The sequence below is a fragment of the Sapajus apella genome, unplaced genomic scaffold, assembly GCF_009761245.1.
Source record: "Sapajus apella isolate SASKATOON/1434 unplaced genomic scaffold, GSC_monkey_1.0 scaffold202, whole genome shotgun sequence".
NCBI lineage: Eukaryota > Metazoa > Chordata > Mammalia > Primates > Cebidae > Sapajus > Sapajus apella.
Genome location: NW_022437142.1, coordinates 298,450 through 315,819, shown reverse-complemented (window position 1 = coordinate 315,819; position 17,370 = coordinate 298,450). Strand labels below are relative to the sequence as shown.

The 17,370-nt window shown below is 51.2% G+C and overlaps 1 protein-coding gene and 1 non-coding gene across 2 annotated transcripts in view; both read right to left on the bottom strand.

Moving 5' to 3' along the window:
• Positions 1 to 16,199, bottom strand: part of ITGAE (integrin subunit alpha E) — an 81,426-nt gene extending 65,227 nt beyond the window's left edge. The window contains exon 1 of the mRNA XM_032270061.1: positions 13,732 to 16,199. Coding sequence (XP_032125952.1) covers positions 13,732 to 13,765 — 34 coding nt within the window. The 5' untranslated portion in view covers positions 13,766 to 16,199. The remainder of the gene's footprint in view (positions 1 to 13,731) is intronic.
• On the bottom strand, positions 2,509 to 2,615 carry LOC116544013. Its single transcript, XR_004265780.1, has one exon. It is a non-coding gene; the product is annotated as a U6 spliceosomal RNA (small nuclear RNA).
• Positions 16,200 to 17,370: the final 1,171 nt, after the last annotated feature.

Genomic DNA, 17,370 nt, shown 5'->3' with positions numbered 1-17,370 from the left:
CCCAAAAAAAACAAAAAAAAAAAAAACAGTTTCTAATCCAACAATATCATGTGGAACTAGACTGCATTGCATGCCATGTTTGGATAAATCCCAAGTGTCTGCCTTTGCAAATGTATGTCGTTGAGAGGGCTGAATGGTCTATGATTCTGAAGTTGTATGAGCGTACAGGCTATTTCCATATATCTGGAAGTGCTTTTGGGTTCAGTATTTATTTTGCCCTCAAGGTGTTCCTCTGTAACTTTTTTTTTTTTTTTGAGATGGAGTCTCACTCTGTCACCAGGGCTGGAGTGCAGTGGTGTGATCTTGGCCCTGCCTCCTGGGTTCAGGCAGTTCTTCTGCCTCAGCCACCTGAGTAGCTGTGATTACAGGCATCTGCCACTATGCCCAGCTAATTCTTTGTATTTTTAGTAGAGACGGGGTTTCACCATGCTGGCCAGGCTGGTCTCAAACTCCTGACCTCAAGTAATCTGCCCTCCTCGGCCTCCCAAATTGCTGTGTTGACAGGTGTGAGCCACTGTGCCCAGTCCCCATTCAAACCTTGTCTTGTTTTTTTAAATGAGGCCAATAAACCATTGATATAATAAATTGTATATGGAAATTGTGTTTTTATGTTTAAAATATTATTTTTATTTATCTAAACTTGTTTTATTGATACATTTATATTAATGCATTTTCCTAACAGTAAAAATCATTTGAGTATCTTAGGTTGGGTGGAATGCATCATAATTTTTTATTTTTTATTTATTTATTTTTTAAGACAGGGTTTCACCATGTTGGTCAGGCTGGTCTTGAACGCCCGACCTCAGGTGATCTGCCCACATTGGCCTCCAAAGTGCTTGGATTACAAGTGTGAGCCACCATGCCCAGCCAATTTTTTAATTGGAATTAGTGCAATTTTTTTTCAAATTAATGATTATTTACTTAGCAGTAGGGGTTTCACGAAGAAAGAAAAAGCATTACATGAAGGAGAGGTTTGTAAATGACACTAGCTTTTGTATAAGGAAGAAAAGGAAATACATCCACACAAATATGTGGTTTTTGATTCAGTGGGAAGATGTGACAATTTTAAACCTGTATGTATTCAATAACATCATTTCAAAATATAAAAGCAAAAGTCGACTGAATTAAAAGGAAAAGTACAAAACACCACAATGGAAGTGGGAGACTAACACTTGAACAAACCTTTCCTGTCAGCTCTAAGAGCAGACCAAAAAATCAGCAAGGTTAGAGAAGATACGAACAACACCATCCGCAAACTTGACCTGACAGACAGAGCTCTGTGCCCAACAGTGGAAAAAGAAACACTTTTTCAAGTACATGTGAAACATTTACCAAAATTGACCATATGCTAGATCACAAAGCAAGCCTCAAGAAATATCAATGGATTGAAATAACTCAAAATATGTTCTCTGACCATACTGGAATTAAAACAATTCTCCTGCCTCAGCCTCCCACGTCACTGGGACTATAGGCATCTGTCACCACGCCTGGCTGATTTTTGTGTTTTTAGTAGAGACAGGGTTTCACCATGTTGGTCAGGCTGGTCTTGAACTCCTGACCTCATGTGATCCACCTGCCTCGGCCTCCCAAAGTGCTGGGATTACAGGTGTGAGCCACGTGTCCGGCCGAAATGTCCTTTTCTATTTGCAGGCATGCCTTTTTCTTATTGGTTTGTGGAAATTCTTTACATATTCTGAAATTAATCTTTTATCAATTTGCATTGCAAATATTTTCTTTATATATATATATTTAATTGCACTTTAGGTTCTGGGGTACATGTACAAAACATGCAGGATTGTTGCATAGGTACATACATGGCAATGTGGTTTGCTGCCTCCATCCCCCTGTCACCTATATGTGGCATTTCTCCCCGTTATCCCTCCCCAACTCCCTAACCCCCTCTGTCCCTCTCCTATTCCGCCCCAACAGACCCCAGTGTGTGATGTTCCCCTCCCTGTGTCCGTGTGCTCTCACTGTTCAACACCCGCCTATGAGTGAGAACATGCAGTGTTTGTTTTTCTGTTCTTGTGTCAGTTTGCTGAGAATGATGGTTTCCAGATTTAACCTTGTCCCTACAAAGGACATGAACTCATCGTTTTTTATGGCTGCATAATATTCCATGGTGTATATGTGCCACATTTTCCCTGTCCTGTCTATCATCGATGGGCATTTGGGTTGGTTCCAAGTCTTTGCTATTGTAAACAGTGCTGCAATGAACATATGTGTGCACGTGTTCTTATAGTAGAACGATTTATAATCCTCTGGATATATACCCAGTAATGGGATTGCTGGGTCAAATGGAACTTCTATTTCTAGAAATTCTATTCTTGAGGAATCGCCACACTGTCTTCCACAATGGTTGAGCTAATTTACACTCCCACCAACAGTGTAAAAGTGTTCCTATTTCTCCGCATCCTCTCCAGCATCTGTTGTCTCCAGATGTTTTAATGATCGCCATTCTAACTGGTGTGAGATGGTATCTCAATGTAGTTTTGGTTTGCATTTCTCAAAAATATGGAACGCTTCACGAATTTGCATGTGATCCTTGCACAGGGGCCATGCTAATCTTCCCTGTATCGTTCCAATTTTAGTATATGTGCTGCTGAAGAGAGCACTGTGTGGCAAATATTTTCTTGCTCTGTGGTTTGCCGTTTCACTATCTTTTTTGATAAACAGATGTTCTGAAGTTTAATGAATTTCAAAAAATACTTTCTAACCGCCAAGGTTGTGCATTGTATGTTTTCCTTTTTGAGACCAGCTCTCACTCTGTTGCCCAGCCTGGAGCACAGTGGCGCGGTCGCGGCTCACTGCAGCCTCCACTTCCTGGGCTCAGGTGGTTTTCCTATGTCAGCCTTTCCAGTAGCTGGGACTACAGGCTTGTCCACCACGCCCAATTTTTTTTTTTTTTTTGAGAGGCAAAGTTTCCCTGTGTTGCTCAGGCTGGTCTTAAACTCCTAGGTTCAGGTGATCCCCCCACCTTGGCCTCCCAAAGTGCTGAGATTACAGGTGTGAGCCACTGCGCCCAGCCTGTGCTGTTTCTTCATATGGGTGTGATTTAATATGAAAATTTACTGATCTAAACTTGTCCGTTTTTCTGTGTGTTGTACTTTTTAAAAAGCTTACATTAAAAAATAATTATAATTAAAATAATTTATAAATAATTATAATTAAAATATTTAATATTTAAAATAATAACTACAAGTATACAAAACACACTGAGTATATAAAACTTGCATGAGTTCATGATATTCACAAGAGAGAAAAAAATAAAAACAAAAGAAATCAAGGTGGCTCACACCTATAATCCCAGCATTTTGGGAGGCTGAGGTGGGAGGATCACTTGCACCCAGGAGTTGGAGGCCAACCTGGGCAATACAGTGAGACCCCGTTTCTAAAAAAAAATTTAAAAATTGCCGGGTGTGGTGGCTCAAGCCTGTAATCCCAGCACTGTGGGAGGCCGAGGCGGGTGGATCACGAGGTCAAGAGATCGAGACCATCCTGGTCAACATGGTGAAACCCCGTCTCTACTAAAACTACAAAAAATTAGCTGGGCATGGTGGCGCGTGCCTGTAGTCCCAGCTACTCAGGAGGCTGAGGCAGGAGAATTGCCTGAACCCAGGAGGCGGAGGTTGCGGTGAGCCGAGATCGCGCCATTGCACTCCAGCCTGGGTAACAAGAGCGAAACTCCGTCTCAAAAAAAAAAAAAAAAAAAAATTAAAAAATTATCTGCGTGCAGTGGTGCCTGCCTGTGGTCCCAGCTCCCTGGGAGGCTGAGGTGGGAGAATCACTTGAGCCCAGGAGGTTGACGCTACAGTGAGCCTTGATTATGCCACAGCACTCCAGCCTGAGTGACAAAGCAAGAGTCTGTCTCCAAAAGAAAAGGAAAGAAAACAGGCCGGGCACGGTGGCTTATGCCTGTAAACCAATCACTTTGGGAGGCCAAAGAGGGCAGATTGCCTGAGCTCAGGAGTTCATGACCAGTGTGGGCAACACGGTAAAACCCTGTCTTTACTTAAAAAAAACAAAAAATTAGCCAGGCATGGCGGTGTGCACCTGTAGTCCCAGCTACTGGGGAGGCTGAGGCAGAATTGCTTGAACCCAAGAGGTAGAGGTTGCAGTGAGCCGAGATTGCGCCACTGCACTCTAGCCTGGGAGACAGAGCAAGACTCCATCTCAAAAAAAAAAAAAAAAACCCTTGGCAGGGCGTGGTGGTTCATGCCTATAATCCCAGCACTTTGGGAGGCCGAGGTGGGTGGATCACCTGAGGTCGGGAGTTCAAGACCAGCCTGACCAATATGAAGAAACCCCGTCTCTACTAAAAATACAAAAAAAAAAAAAAAAAACCAGCCAGGCGTGGTGGTGCACACCTGTAATCCCAGCTACTTGGGAGGCTGAGGCGGGGGAATCGCTTGAATCCGGAGGCAGTGATGGCAATGGGCTGATACTGCACCATTGCACCCCAGCCTGGGCAACAAGAGCAAAACTCTGTCTCAAAAGAAAAGAGAAAAAAGAAAAGAAAAAGAAAGCAAACCATTTCATTTGCCACCAATGGAAGTAAAAAGGACACCATCTCCTTGCTCTGAAAACTATTAAAAGTATTAGGCTTTATTTTTGCCTTTCCTATATGAAGTGCATTTCAGGGTCATCAAATCATCCTGGTCAATGAGAAAATGTTCTTTTTATCTTTTAAATTTATTTTTAAATTTATTTTAAATTATTATTAATTATTTTGATGGAGTCTTGCTCTGTCTCCCAGGCTGGAATGCAGTGGCACGATCTCGGCTCACTGCAACCTCTGCCTCCTGAGTTCAAGCTGTTCTCCTGCCTCAGCCTTTCAAGTAGCTGGGACTACAGGTGTACACCACCATACCTGGCTAGTTTTTGTATTTTTAGTACAGACAGGGTTTTGCCCTGTTGGCCAGCTGGTCTTGAACTCCTGACCTCCGGTGATCCTCCCACTTCAGCCTCCCAAAGCGCTGGGATAACAGGCATGAGCCCCCACACCCAGCCTCCACGTTCTTTAGAAATGAAGACGCCTGTGTTCTTTGGGAGGGAAATGACACAGCGTTTGGGGTTTGGTGTAAAGTAACGTTTCTGAAACACTAACGTGCAAATGGATCATTTGCGGTCTTGTTAAAATCCAGATTCTGATTCAGCAGGTAATGAATCAGAATGGGGCTAAGATTCTATACTAACAAGCTCCCAAATGATGCCAACACTGCCGGTCCTCAGGTCACATGTTGAGTAGCCAGGCTTTAAATACTTTGACAACAGAAACGAAAAAGGGAGCACAAAAGAAATTCGGCCTGGCCGGGCGCGGTGGCTCACACCTGTAATCCCAGTACTTTGGGAGGCCGAGGCGGGTGGATCACGAGGTCAAGAGATCGAGACCATCCTGGTCAACACGGTGAAACCCCATCTCTACTAAAACTACAAAAAATCAGCTGGGCATGGTGGCGCGTGCCTGTAATCCCAGCTACTCAGGAGGCTGAGGCAGGAGAATTGCCTGAACCCAGGAGGCGGAGGTTGCGGTGAGCCGAGATTGCGCCATTGCACTCCAGCCTGGGCAAACAAGAGTGAAACTCCGTCTCAAAAAAAAAAAAAAAAGAAAGAAATTCGGCCTATGTTACAAAATCTTGATAACTGTGTCCTCTGGTTGGTGGACATATTGGGTTGATTATAGTTATCTTGTTTACCTGTGTACATGCCTAAAATTTTATTATCCAAAAACCAGCCTTCCAGACTCGAGGAGGAGGAGCACGGGCATCTCTTATCTCTCAATTTCCGGTCCATTTCCCTGAGTCTGGCACAAAGCAGATATCTCTATTTTATTTATTTATTTATTGAGATGGACTCTGGCTCTGTTCTGGAGTGCAGTGGTGTGATCTCAGCTTATTGCAGCCTCTACGTCCCGGGTTCAAGCGATTCTCCTGCCTCAGCCTCCTGAATAGCTGGGATTATGGGCATGCGCCGCCACGTCCGGCAAATTTTTGTATTTCTAGTAGAGTTGGGGTTTCACCATGTTGGCCAGGCTGGTCTCAGTATGCTGACCTCAGGTAATTTGCCTGCCCTGACCTCCCAAAGTGCTGGGATTCCAGGCGTGAGCCTGATTGCACCCAGCCTGACATCTGTATTTTATTCCCCTTTATTTATACCGCTGCCTTGCCTAGAATGATTTGTAGTGATTCACAAAAAAACACAATCCAGTAAGACAAAAGTCACTTAAAATAATGGGGTAGGCAAAAAAGGACAGAAGGAAAATGATGGTTTAAACCAAGAGAGGGATATGGTAAGCCAGGAAGCAGGCCGGCGGCGAGCGTGTGGGGGCAGCGCGCCAGCACCGCCTGCCACGGCCCCGCTTTTGGCTCTGAACACAGCGCCGGCTCACAGTCAAGTTCATAAGATCACTTGGCTTCATAAAGTCGCTTGTCGACTAAATGCACGCAGGAATGAATGAAGCTTTCTTTTTTTTTTTTTTTTTTTTAAAGGTGGGGTTTCACCATGATGGCCAGGCTGGTCTTGAATTCCTCACTTCAGGTGATCCACCCACCTCAGCCTCCCAAAGTGCTAGGATTACAGGCGTGAGCCACAGCGCCTGACCAAATGAAGCTTTCTTGAAGGTAATACAAACATAACAGAGATCAGTCAGTGCCATGCAGTGTCCTCCAAATTCAAAACCAAAAAACTTCCAGGGAGCACAGCTAGCCCTGTTATGTACACCAGAAAAACCATGTCCCTCAGGGTCCTTCGTGAGAACTCAGGGAACAGCCCAGAGCCCAGCTCTTCCAGAGCTGGCGTTTGTGGCCCTCCCTGCCACCGCCCCAACGTGGCACACAGAAAACATAACCAGACCATACGTTCCTCCTTGTTTGGGGGTCATGGATCCCTTTGAGAATTTCTTTTCTTTTTTGTTTTTTTTTTGAGATGGAGTTTCTGTCACCCAGTCTAGAATGCAGTGGCATGATCTTGGCTCACCGCAACCTCCGCCTCCCAGTTCAGGCGATTCTCCTGCTTCAGCCTCCCAAGTAGCTGGGATTACATGCGCAAGCCACCACGCCTGGCCCCCACTGAGAATCTGACGGGAGCACTGGAGCCCTTCCTGATCCCCGAAGTATACCTTTGTACAGAACCCTGCCCTTGCCTGGAGTCCTCTGCCCTCAGCCTATCTCCTGGCTTCCTCTTCATCCTCATTTAAAAAATATATATTTTTTTTGTAGAGATGGGAGTCTTCCTATGTTGCCCAGGCTGGACTCAAACTCCTGGGCTCACGTGATCCTCCAGTCCTGACCTCCAAAAGTGCTGGGATTACAGGTGTGAGGCACTGTGCTCGGCCTCCCCTGTTTCCTTACTGCCTGTGACTGGCCCCTGCCACCAGTGAGCCCCATGAGGGCACGCACTGCACCTGCCTCAATCGCACATTATCTCAGCGCCTGGCACAATGGCCTACACTTGGTAGGTGCTGGGAGGGTCACTGCTTGCAGCGACACAGACTCAGAGGTTCCAGGCCAAGACCCCCAGGCAGGGAAGATGACAGTCCCTTCTGCTCCCCCATGAATCCAGAGCAGAGACACAGGGAGTCTGGGCTCCAGCCCCTGGGCCCACGTCATGTTGAGCTGTGTGCTTCTTGGTCAGCCAGGCTGGGGAAAAACAGGTCAGCAAACTGCCTGAGGGAGAACAAAAAAGTGCGGACTGCCAACATGTTACAAGGGGTGAGTGGGCGCCTTCTTCCCCCGTTTTCACCATCTGTGTAACTGAAAGGCGCGATTGGAAGGCCAGGTGCGGCGGCTCACGCCTGTAATCCCAGCACTTTGGGAGGTCGAGGCCGGTGGATCACCTGAGGTTGTGAGTTCGACACTAGCTTGACCAACATGGTGAAACCCCATCTCTACTAAAAATACAAAATTAGCTGAACGTGGTGGTGGGCACCTGCAGTCCCAAGCTACTCAGGAGGCTGAGGCAGGAGAGTCGCTTGAAACTGGGAGGTGGAGGTTGCAGTGAGCTGAGATAGTGCAATTGCACTCCAGCCTGGGCAACAGGAGCAAAACTCTGTCTCCAAAAAAAAAAAAAAAAGATATGATCGGAGACCACAGAGAAAAGCTGTCTCCTCTCCTGGGCCTCTGTGGCACCTCCTGCTCTGCCCAGCGCACTCTCCGCACGCCCCTGCCTCCAGCCCGAAGGCCTGCCTCACCGCTCTGCACCTCCGTCTGCAAAGCCCATCTTTTGTGGCCCTGCTCAGCCAGCCAGGAGCCAGGAGGCAATTTAGACGCTCAGTCAGAGTACCTCCCGGGTCCCTGAGCCCCTCGGCATCCTGTGGTCTCTGTCTGGCTCTGACCAAATCCTGTCTGCATCTGAGTGATCTGTGGCTGAGTGTATCCCCGCCACACCGTGATGTGATCTGAGTCACGCCCGACACCCCCGGCCACAAAGCCCAGCTCGGCACAGAGCCAGGCCCAGAAGAGGTGCTCAAAGGTGTCAGAGTGGGCCAGGTGTTCCCTTTCCTCGCCACCCCACCCGTGTTCATTTTGTTCAGCAGAGGGGTGTTGTTTAACAGGGCTCCACTCTCCCAAGTACCTGCCGTCCCCCAGGCACCACGCTGGGCGCTGAGGCTCGGGGAGGGGAGCCGTTTGCACGTGGCCCATCAGAAGATGGAATGTTTCTGTCTGGGGTTCAGATTCTGTATTTGTGCTGGATTCCAAAGCCTTCAGTAAAAGCAGGAGGTACTGAGGGGTTGGTGACAGAGAGAGGGCAGGGTCACAAACGGCCTGGAGAAGCTGGGCACTGCTCCTGCTGGGCACAGCTCCCGGCTGTGCTGGCAGCTCACTGAGCTGAGGCAGAGTTCTGCTTTAGAGGGCTGGTAACTAGGTCAGCAAGAACCTGCTGAGGAGGCAGGATGGCATGAGAAACTCGTGTGTGTGTGTGTGTGTGTGTGTGTGTGTGTGTGTGTAGTGGGGGAGGTCACTGTATTTGCTGGGCTTTCCCTGAGAGCCAGCTGGCGCCCAGGTCTTCTAGGCATGGCTCAGCTTGCTCCCTTGGACTGGACTCGCCCTAGGCCCTGCCAGTTCATCTTTGTCTGAGCTGCGCCTACATCAGGAAGCCACCTCCTGTTGCATTTCCCACCAAGACTCAGAAAACAGCATCATCTAGCTGGGTGGTCTTGAGTTCAGATCCTCACTGCCTCAGAGTCCCTGAGGGACGCTGGGCTCGGCACCTCACGTCCATGTCCTCTCTGGGACACGGGGCTGTGGAGATCAAACGGGGCAACACCGGCCCCAGGTGTGCCGCAGGCAGCTCAGCACGTGGAGGCTGAGGTGGGAGAGTTATAACCACAGGCGAGGGCTGGCCCTCCCTCCCAAGCCCCCTCGCGTGCTCTCAGACTTACAGACACAGCTGCATCCGTGTCTGCTACCACGCCACCCACAGGACCACCTCTCCAAGCTGCCCCAGCCACGTAGGGCTGCTGAGTCACACTGAGGTCCTCCCCCATCCTGCCAGCCACCGCGGCCTCCCCACGGCCCTGCGCAGTGCACCGGGCAACTTCAGTGCCCGTTCTCACAATGCGATAAGTACCGCTATCCCCAATTTAGGAAACTGAGGCCCCTGGGGCATGATATGACCACAGGGACACCAGGAGCTGGCTGCGGAAGTGGGACTGGAGGCAGGGGTCCTGACGCCCAGAATGCCCAGCAGAGCCTGGTGGGAGGACCGTGCCTCGGAGCCATCTGCAGAGCACCTGCGCAGGACCACCCAGCCTCAGCCCCCCACTGTGGTCTTCTACGTGAGGCTCATCAACGCCATCTGAACCGCACAGGCAGCTCAGCCCATCTCGCTCCCTCACCCTTCAGCTCCCGAATAACAAGAACGGCCAGCAGGCCTTGAGCCCTACTGTGTGCTGCAAACCAAACCTTTTTTTTTTTTTTTTTTGAGATGGAGTCTTGCTCTGTCACCCAGGCAGGAGTGCAGTGGCGTGACTTCGGCTCACTGCAGCCTCTGCCTCCTGGGTTCAAGCAATTCCTCTGCCTCAGCCTCCCGAGTAGCTGAGATTACAGGTGCAAGCCACCATACCCAGCTAATTTTTGTATTTTTAGGAGAGACGGGGTTTCACCATGTTGACCAGGCTGGTCTTAAACTCCTGACCCTAAGTGATCTGCCTACCTCAGCCTCCCAAAGCACAGGGATTACAGGTGTGAGCCATTGCATCTGGCCAGGAAACTAAACGTTTCTCATGAGCGTCTCCTCCTCCCCATGTCTGCCGTCCCCAACACCCGCAGCTGGGACGAGGGCAGCAGCCTCCTCATGGGCCTCTCTGCCTCCTCTCTCTCCCAGATTCCACCTAACACACAACATATAAGTCTGTCGCCACCCTGCCTAAGACCTTCTGTGGCTCCCCACTGTCCTCAGCAGGAACTCCAGGCTCCCCCAGGCCGGCACTCAGGCCCCCACATTCCTCACCGCTTCCACCACGGGCCTCTCCGGCCTGGACGCCCACATTCCTCCATTCACACCACACCTGCCTCACGCCAGCGGACCTCCCAGAGAAAGGCAGAGACGTGGGGCTCCCAGCCGGCCCATGCTCCCCGCCCGGTGCTCCTACTAACACTGCGCTCCTCTGGCATTTGACCTTTGCGCAGGCTGTGCCTCTGCCTGGAATGCCCCTTCCCTACCCATGTTGTGAGGCCCTGCCGGGGCTGGGGAGGTGACTGTGTGCACAACCTGCCCCCTCTTCACATCGGGGGCCAGGACAGGGGTGGCCTTGCCTCTGCCCACACCTCCAGCGCCCAGCATGTCCCGATTTGGGGTGGGGCTGGAAGGGAAAGCAACGCCAGAGCAGAGAGCCTTCCGCACATGCCTCCGTCTTCCTGAAGACCAGACTCATACCCCAGGGCTTCGTCCCTCCTGTTCCCCCTGCACAGAAGGTTCCTCTGCTCCCCGCCAGCCAAGGACCTCCCCATCCTTCAGAGCCCACCTCAGATGCCCCAGACCCCACTCCACAAGGACTGAGGTCTTCTATGACACACCGGCCTGGGGCGGTGTGTGCCACCGACAAGAGTGTGCCCTGGACTTCTGGTTCCTTCTTCTTCACCCCTGTGAGGCTTTGCGGGATGACTGTACTGGCCTCTTCACGCAAGGGTACAGACACAACCTCTGAGACCCAAGATGGAGAAGTGAGTCGATGCGGCTGCAGAGTGAGTCAGAGGTGAAGTCTGACTCGGGGGGGCAGGCCACATGGTGACAGGCATGATGGAGCCGGCGGCCAGGGTGTGGGCAGTTCCAGGGTTTCAGTGTCTGTCTATCTGTACCAGACTCTTCTAAAATCTCCCTTAGACGATCAATATTACTCCATCTGCTCCCACAAGCCAACAAGAAGTAGACATCACCAGAGTGGGTGGCCAGCGAAGGCTGGAAGGTCAGGGCCAGGTCAGGAACAGTCCCGGATTCTCTCCAGCCTTTGAAGCTCCGGCTGGGCATGGGATTCAGGGTGCGGGCCTGGGGTCACGGTCTGAGGGGGGTCTTCCTTCCCAGCAACTCCTGGCCATTTTCCTTCTCAGACTCAACGCCACCTCATGTCCCCCAGGAGTCTCCCGGGCCAGCCCATCCCAGTCTCAGGACCTCACTGCGTGGAGCAGAACTGCAGCAGCTTCATTTCTGCCGCCCACACTGGAGCTGCTGGGCCCCGCTCCCGACCCCTTCCTGCAGCTGAGCTGGGCAGTGGGCTAAGCGGCCTCCTGCCAGGTCGGCTGTGGCTTGCTCTCGGCTCCCATCAGCTTGGGAGGGGCCTGGGTCTCACTAGGGGTTTCATCAGTGCTACCTGCCGGAAAAGGCACTGAGGTGATGGGTGGTGGTCCCTGAGGCCGCAGGAGACAAAGGAGCAGGAGCCCACTGTGACATCAGGGTTCAAGTCCCAGGCCTCAGGAGTATTGTGGAGCCGGGAGGCAGAGCAGAGGCCTGGGCCTGAGCCCTGGCTCTATGGCCAGCTGCCTGCAAGCCTGGGTAGTCACTGCCGGCTCTGTGCCTCAGTCACCTCCTCTGAACTGGGAGAGGGCGGACAAGAGTCTCATCTAAGCATCTGCCCCAGATATTCTTGGTAATGGGAGATCAAAGCCACAAGCCATAAAAAGAGGCAGACACTATCTACACCCCACACAGAACTAAAAACAGAGAAGTCTAAATTGTAAGATGAAAGCAAGTTCAACAAACTGTTGACCTTTCCGTGGTGACTATTCTGATGTTTTTGAAATATAAAATATTAGGCTGGGTGCAGTGGCTCACTCCTGTATGTAATCCCAGCACTTTGGGAGGCCATGGCGGGTGGATCACCTGAGGTCAGGAGTTCGAGACTAGTCTGACCAGTGTGGTGAAACCCCATCTCCACTAAAAATACAAAAATTAGCCAGGCACGGTGGCACGCACCTGTAATCCCAGCTACTTGGAAGGCTAAGACAGGAGAATTGCTTGAACCCGGGAGGTAGAGGTTGCAGTGAGCCAAGACTGCACCACTGCACTCCAGCCTGGGCAACAGAGTGAGATTCTGTCTCAAAGAATAAAATAAAATGGAGGCCGGGAGTGGTGGCTCACACCTGTAATCCCAGCACTTTGGGAGGCCGAGGCGGGTGGATCACGAGGTCAGGAGTTCGACAACAGCCTGGCCAACTGGGTGAAACTCTGTCTCTACTAAAAATGCAAAAAATTAGCTGGGCATGGTGGCAGGTGCCTGTAATCCCAGCTACTCAGGAGGCTGAGGCAGGAGAATTGCTTGAACTGGGGAGGTAGAGGTTGCAGTGAGCTGAGATCATGCCATTGCACTCCAGACTGGGTGGCAGAGTGAGACTCCATCTCAAACAATAAAAAAATAAAATATTAAAATTTGCCCAAAAACGTGGGCCTTGCTGGTGCCCCACACATTCCAGCCTGCTTCCTGGGCGATCTGGCCCCATGTGGAATGCTAATCTTGAGTCCCCTCCCAGCACAGCCTCAGCCCATCTTCTGGGGAGATCTCGGCTACCAGGAACTTTTCACCCACATATGGTTGACGCCCATCCAGTTCTCCTGCCAACCTCCTGAGCGGGGACAGCAGACCCATGGGAAGTCTGCTTTGGCCTCTAGGCAGCACCACCCTGGGCTCCGGCTTGATCTGAACGGCCTCCAGGGGCTCAGCTGACCACGCTCTCTCATCCCTGGGGGCCAGCGAAAGGGCTCATGGCTTGGCTTGCCCAAAGAGGCTTCCGCAGGATACTTAAAGGCCAAAAGGGGACCCCCCCCCCGCAGGCAGCAGAAGTGCCTCCCTACACCCCACATGCCAGTTTTCACCCTGGGCTTAACAACACAGGAAGCAGGCTCCGCTGGCCCACACTCACCCTCGACCATGCAGACACCTGCCCCAGTCTCTCACAGGGTCCTCACCCTCATCAGCCCAACCCCTGCGCTGTAACAGAAGGGAGCTCTGCCAGGCGCAGGCTCCACACTCAGATCCAAGGACCTGCCCCACGTGGGTGCCACGGGGAAAGGGCCTTGGCGGCTGGAGGGGGAACAGAGTGGCAGAGCCTGGAGCCTGAAGCCCCGGCTCCCAGCACTGTCAACACAAAGCCTCAGCCGCCCTTCCCAACAAGCCTGTGGCTCTGACCCACGGAGCAAGAGCACTTCCCCAGAGGGGCTCCCACTCTCTAACCCCATCAGACAGAAACACAGTCACAGCTGTGCTCTGCAGCCCCCCAAGGAGCGGGTGAGAGGACTTACTGGCCACGCAGAGCAGAGTGTGGAAGAACCACATCGCAGTTGGAGCAGCGGCAGCCGTGTGGGAGCCGAGGCGAACACTGCACAGGGGCTTTGGCCCACTCAGCTTCCCTCAGCCAGGAGGCCAGAAGGCGGGGACAGCAAGGACCCACAGCAGACAGGCACTCTCAATCAAACAGAGACACTCCGGCACAGCTGTGTGTGGCTTCCTCAGTTGTGGGCTGGACCCACAGCAGGAGCTTAGGGGGCACTGGCAGCCCCGCTCTATCACCCACGCTGTGACCCACACTTTCACGGAATGGGGAGCTGAGGTTTGGCCCAGGGCCACAATTCTGGGTGTCCTCAGCAGATGCGGGAGGTGCGGGGGCAACATGAATCCGGCTTGCCGTCTGTATCATCCAGCTGAGTCCGTCTCCTGGCCTGCCTCAGAACCTGCCCCCAGACAGCTCAGCCCAGCGTCCTCGGGAGTGCCTGCCTCAGCATTGAGATAGGGGTCCCCCTCCCATAGGACCCCTATGGGAGGTGCCCCCCACCCAGCCAAAACTGGGCTCCGGTAGGAGCCCATGCGCTCGAGGCCCTGGGGTTTCGGAGAGCCAGGCGAGTGGAGAGACCCAGGGCACTGAGCGAAATCACTGCGATTCAACTTCGCTGCCTTTGTTCTCTTTAAAACCAGGACGCAGCCTGATGCTGAAACTGATTTAACAGGGCTCTGAGTCACCAGGATAACGGAAGAAGTCAAATTCTGTAAACCTAGCATACCTCTGATCCATCCCGGCATTCCAGAGAACACGCCGTTGAGTTTGCAGCATATTTAAGGGCTGACTTCAGGGTCGGTGAGATCTGTGCCCTGTGTGGAAGGAAATCTCCTGTCCCCCGCCTGCCAGGCGTGCCGGGTGGCGCTGTGAAACACGACTCCCCGCAGGGATGGCGCTGTTCTCCACAGACATGGTCCAGGACGGTGCCCACGAGCCACGTATGGTACGAGACCCTCCAAATGTCACCAGAACAACGGACAGCTGAATTTTAAGTTTTATTTAATTTAAATTAATTATAACAACAGGGCATTCAAGTGTCTCTCACATGGATGTCTGCAGCCCCAGGGAGGGAACTCTGAAATGTTAGTGTGTTAACACAGAATGGACAGTGGTGCTGACTTCATTGCTAGATAGAAATCCACGTTATTTTGTGTCTCACTGAAAGCTTGTTGGCTAAGGTTTTGTGACGATCCGACGGCACTCCAAACACTTTCGCCTTGTCTGCTTTGGTCTCACAAAGCGCTCATGGCTACTAGATCTTGCTCGGTTATTTAAGATGACAGTTGACCATTTTTCATCCTGTATGAAACAGAAGTTAAACGATTGAAAAAGCAAAAATCCGGGTCTGATGGTTGTTCTGCCAGGTCATGATGAAACCATCCGAGTTCTGTTTACCCGTGTCCCGGGCGGGATCGGAGCCTGTGGCCCAGGCCTGTCTCCCCGTGCCCCTCAGAGCTCTGTGACTCTCCCCTCAATACATTCTTCGTTCTAAGGGCACTTGGGAGAGCCACAGGGGCCTCCTCTCCCAGCCACAGAGCAGATCCCTGGGAGGGCAGGGCTAGAACCCAGACCTCAGCTCCCTCGAGATTTCCAAGAGAAGACTGGAGTGTGAATTTCATGGTGCCTCGGGAAGCCAGGCAAAGCTGACGGCCAAATGCTGGAGAGGGAGCAGGGCCATTTCTGTACCTTTGCAGACTTCTGGAATGCTGACTCGCCCTGCATCCATCCCTGTATTTATCTAAGCGTCAGTGCCTCTGGCCATGAGACACAGAGGGGTCTGTAACGCCCGCCTGACGGTGCCTGCTTTCCCCACAAACCCAAACTACATTGCCAAGGTCAGGGGCCGGGTTGGCTGAGTAACACACCTAGCACAAGGCTGGGGGATGTCGTTTCCCAACTCGTTGGACACAAACGCTCCCGGACCAACCTGAGGAACATTCTACAACAGAAACTGGACTGTACTCTTCCAAACATCAATGTCATGAAAGACAAAGCAAGGCTGAGGACCTGCTCCAGATCAGAGGGGGCTTCAGGGAACTCGCGACAGGGCCTGGTCCTCGAGGGATCCTGGACCAGAACAATGGGTTTCAAACTCGTTATAGGACAGTTGGCAGATTTGAAACATGAACTACAAACTCACAACTTTTGGACTGATGGGAGAATACTGCACATTTTCTTTTTAAATTTTATTTTTGTTTTATTTTTATCACAGGAGAAGGATTTAAGCACATTTCCTGAATTTGAGAGCTGTACCATGGACACTGAGAGGACGCCCCTGCTCTTAGGAAATGTCCATTAACACCTTATGGGTAAACGCGCAATGACGTATGCAAATCACCCTTCATGGTTGTTCACGTTCAGAGAGGACTGGAAGGGAAAGGGGCGAGGGAGGAGAGGAGGGAACAAATGATGTTCTTCGTCGTACTCTTGAAACTGCTGTAATTTTGAAATTATTTCAAAATAAAGTTTTTTTGTTTGAGACGGAGTCTGACTCTGCCACCCAGGCTGGAGTGCAATGGCGCCATCTCAGCTCAATGAAACCTCCACTGCCTGGGTTCAAGTGATTCTCCTGCCTCAGCCTCCTGAGTAGCTGGGACTACAGGCACCTGCCACCATGCCTGTACTAATAATTTTGTATTTTTAGTAGAGACGGGGTTTCACCATGTTGGTCAGGCTGGTCTCGAACTCCTACAGGTGATCTACCCACTTCGACCTCCCAAACTGCTGGGATTACAGGCATGAGCCACCATGCCTGGCCTAAAGTTTTATTTTATTTTTTAATTAAAAAAAAAAAAAAAAAAAAAAAAAAAGCTTTTCTTCTTCCCTTTGATACCAGAAAGAATGAAGCGTATAAAACATGGCCAGCGGGCGCGGTGGCTCACGCTTGTAATCCCAGCACTTTGGGAGGCTGAGGCGGGTGGATCACGAGGTCAAGAGATCGAGACCATCTTGGTCAACATGGTGAAACCCCGTCTCTACTAAAAATACAAAAATTAGCTGGGCATGGTGGCGCGTGCCTGTAATCCCAGCTACTCAGGAGGCTGAGGCAGGAGAATTGCCTGAACCCAGGAGGCGGAGGTTGCGGTGAGCCGAGATCGCGCCATTGCACTCCAGCCTGGGTAACGAGAGCGAAACTCCGTCTAAAAAAAATAAAAAATAAAATAAAAATAAAAAAAATAAAAAATAATAATAATAATAAAAAACATGGCCAGGTCCAGCTGTGCACACGCACAGTCACAGTTACTTGAGAGGCTCAAATTACTTGGAAAAGCTGGAGCCCAGGAGTTTGAGTCTAATCTAGACAACACAGAGTGACTCTGTCTCTTAAAAAAAAAAAAGTTGCAAAATGTTCAGGGATGAAGGAGATGGGCCCGGTGCAAGATGAAAGGGCGGCCTGCAGGTGGGCGTGGTGGCTCGTGCCTGTGATCCCAGCACTTTGAGAGGCTGAGGTGGGAGGATTGCTTGAGCTCAGGAGTTTGAGACCAGCCTGGGCAACATGGTGAAACCCCGTTCTCTACTAAAAATTAGCCAGGCGTGGTGGTGAGCGCCTGTAGTCCCAGCTTCAGAAGGCTGAGGCAGGAGAATTGCTTGAACCTGGGAGTGGAGG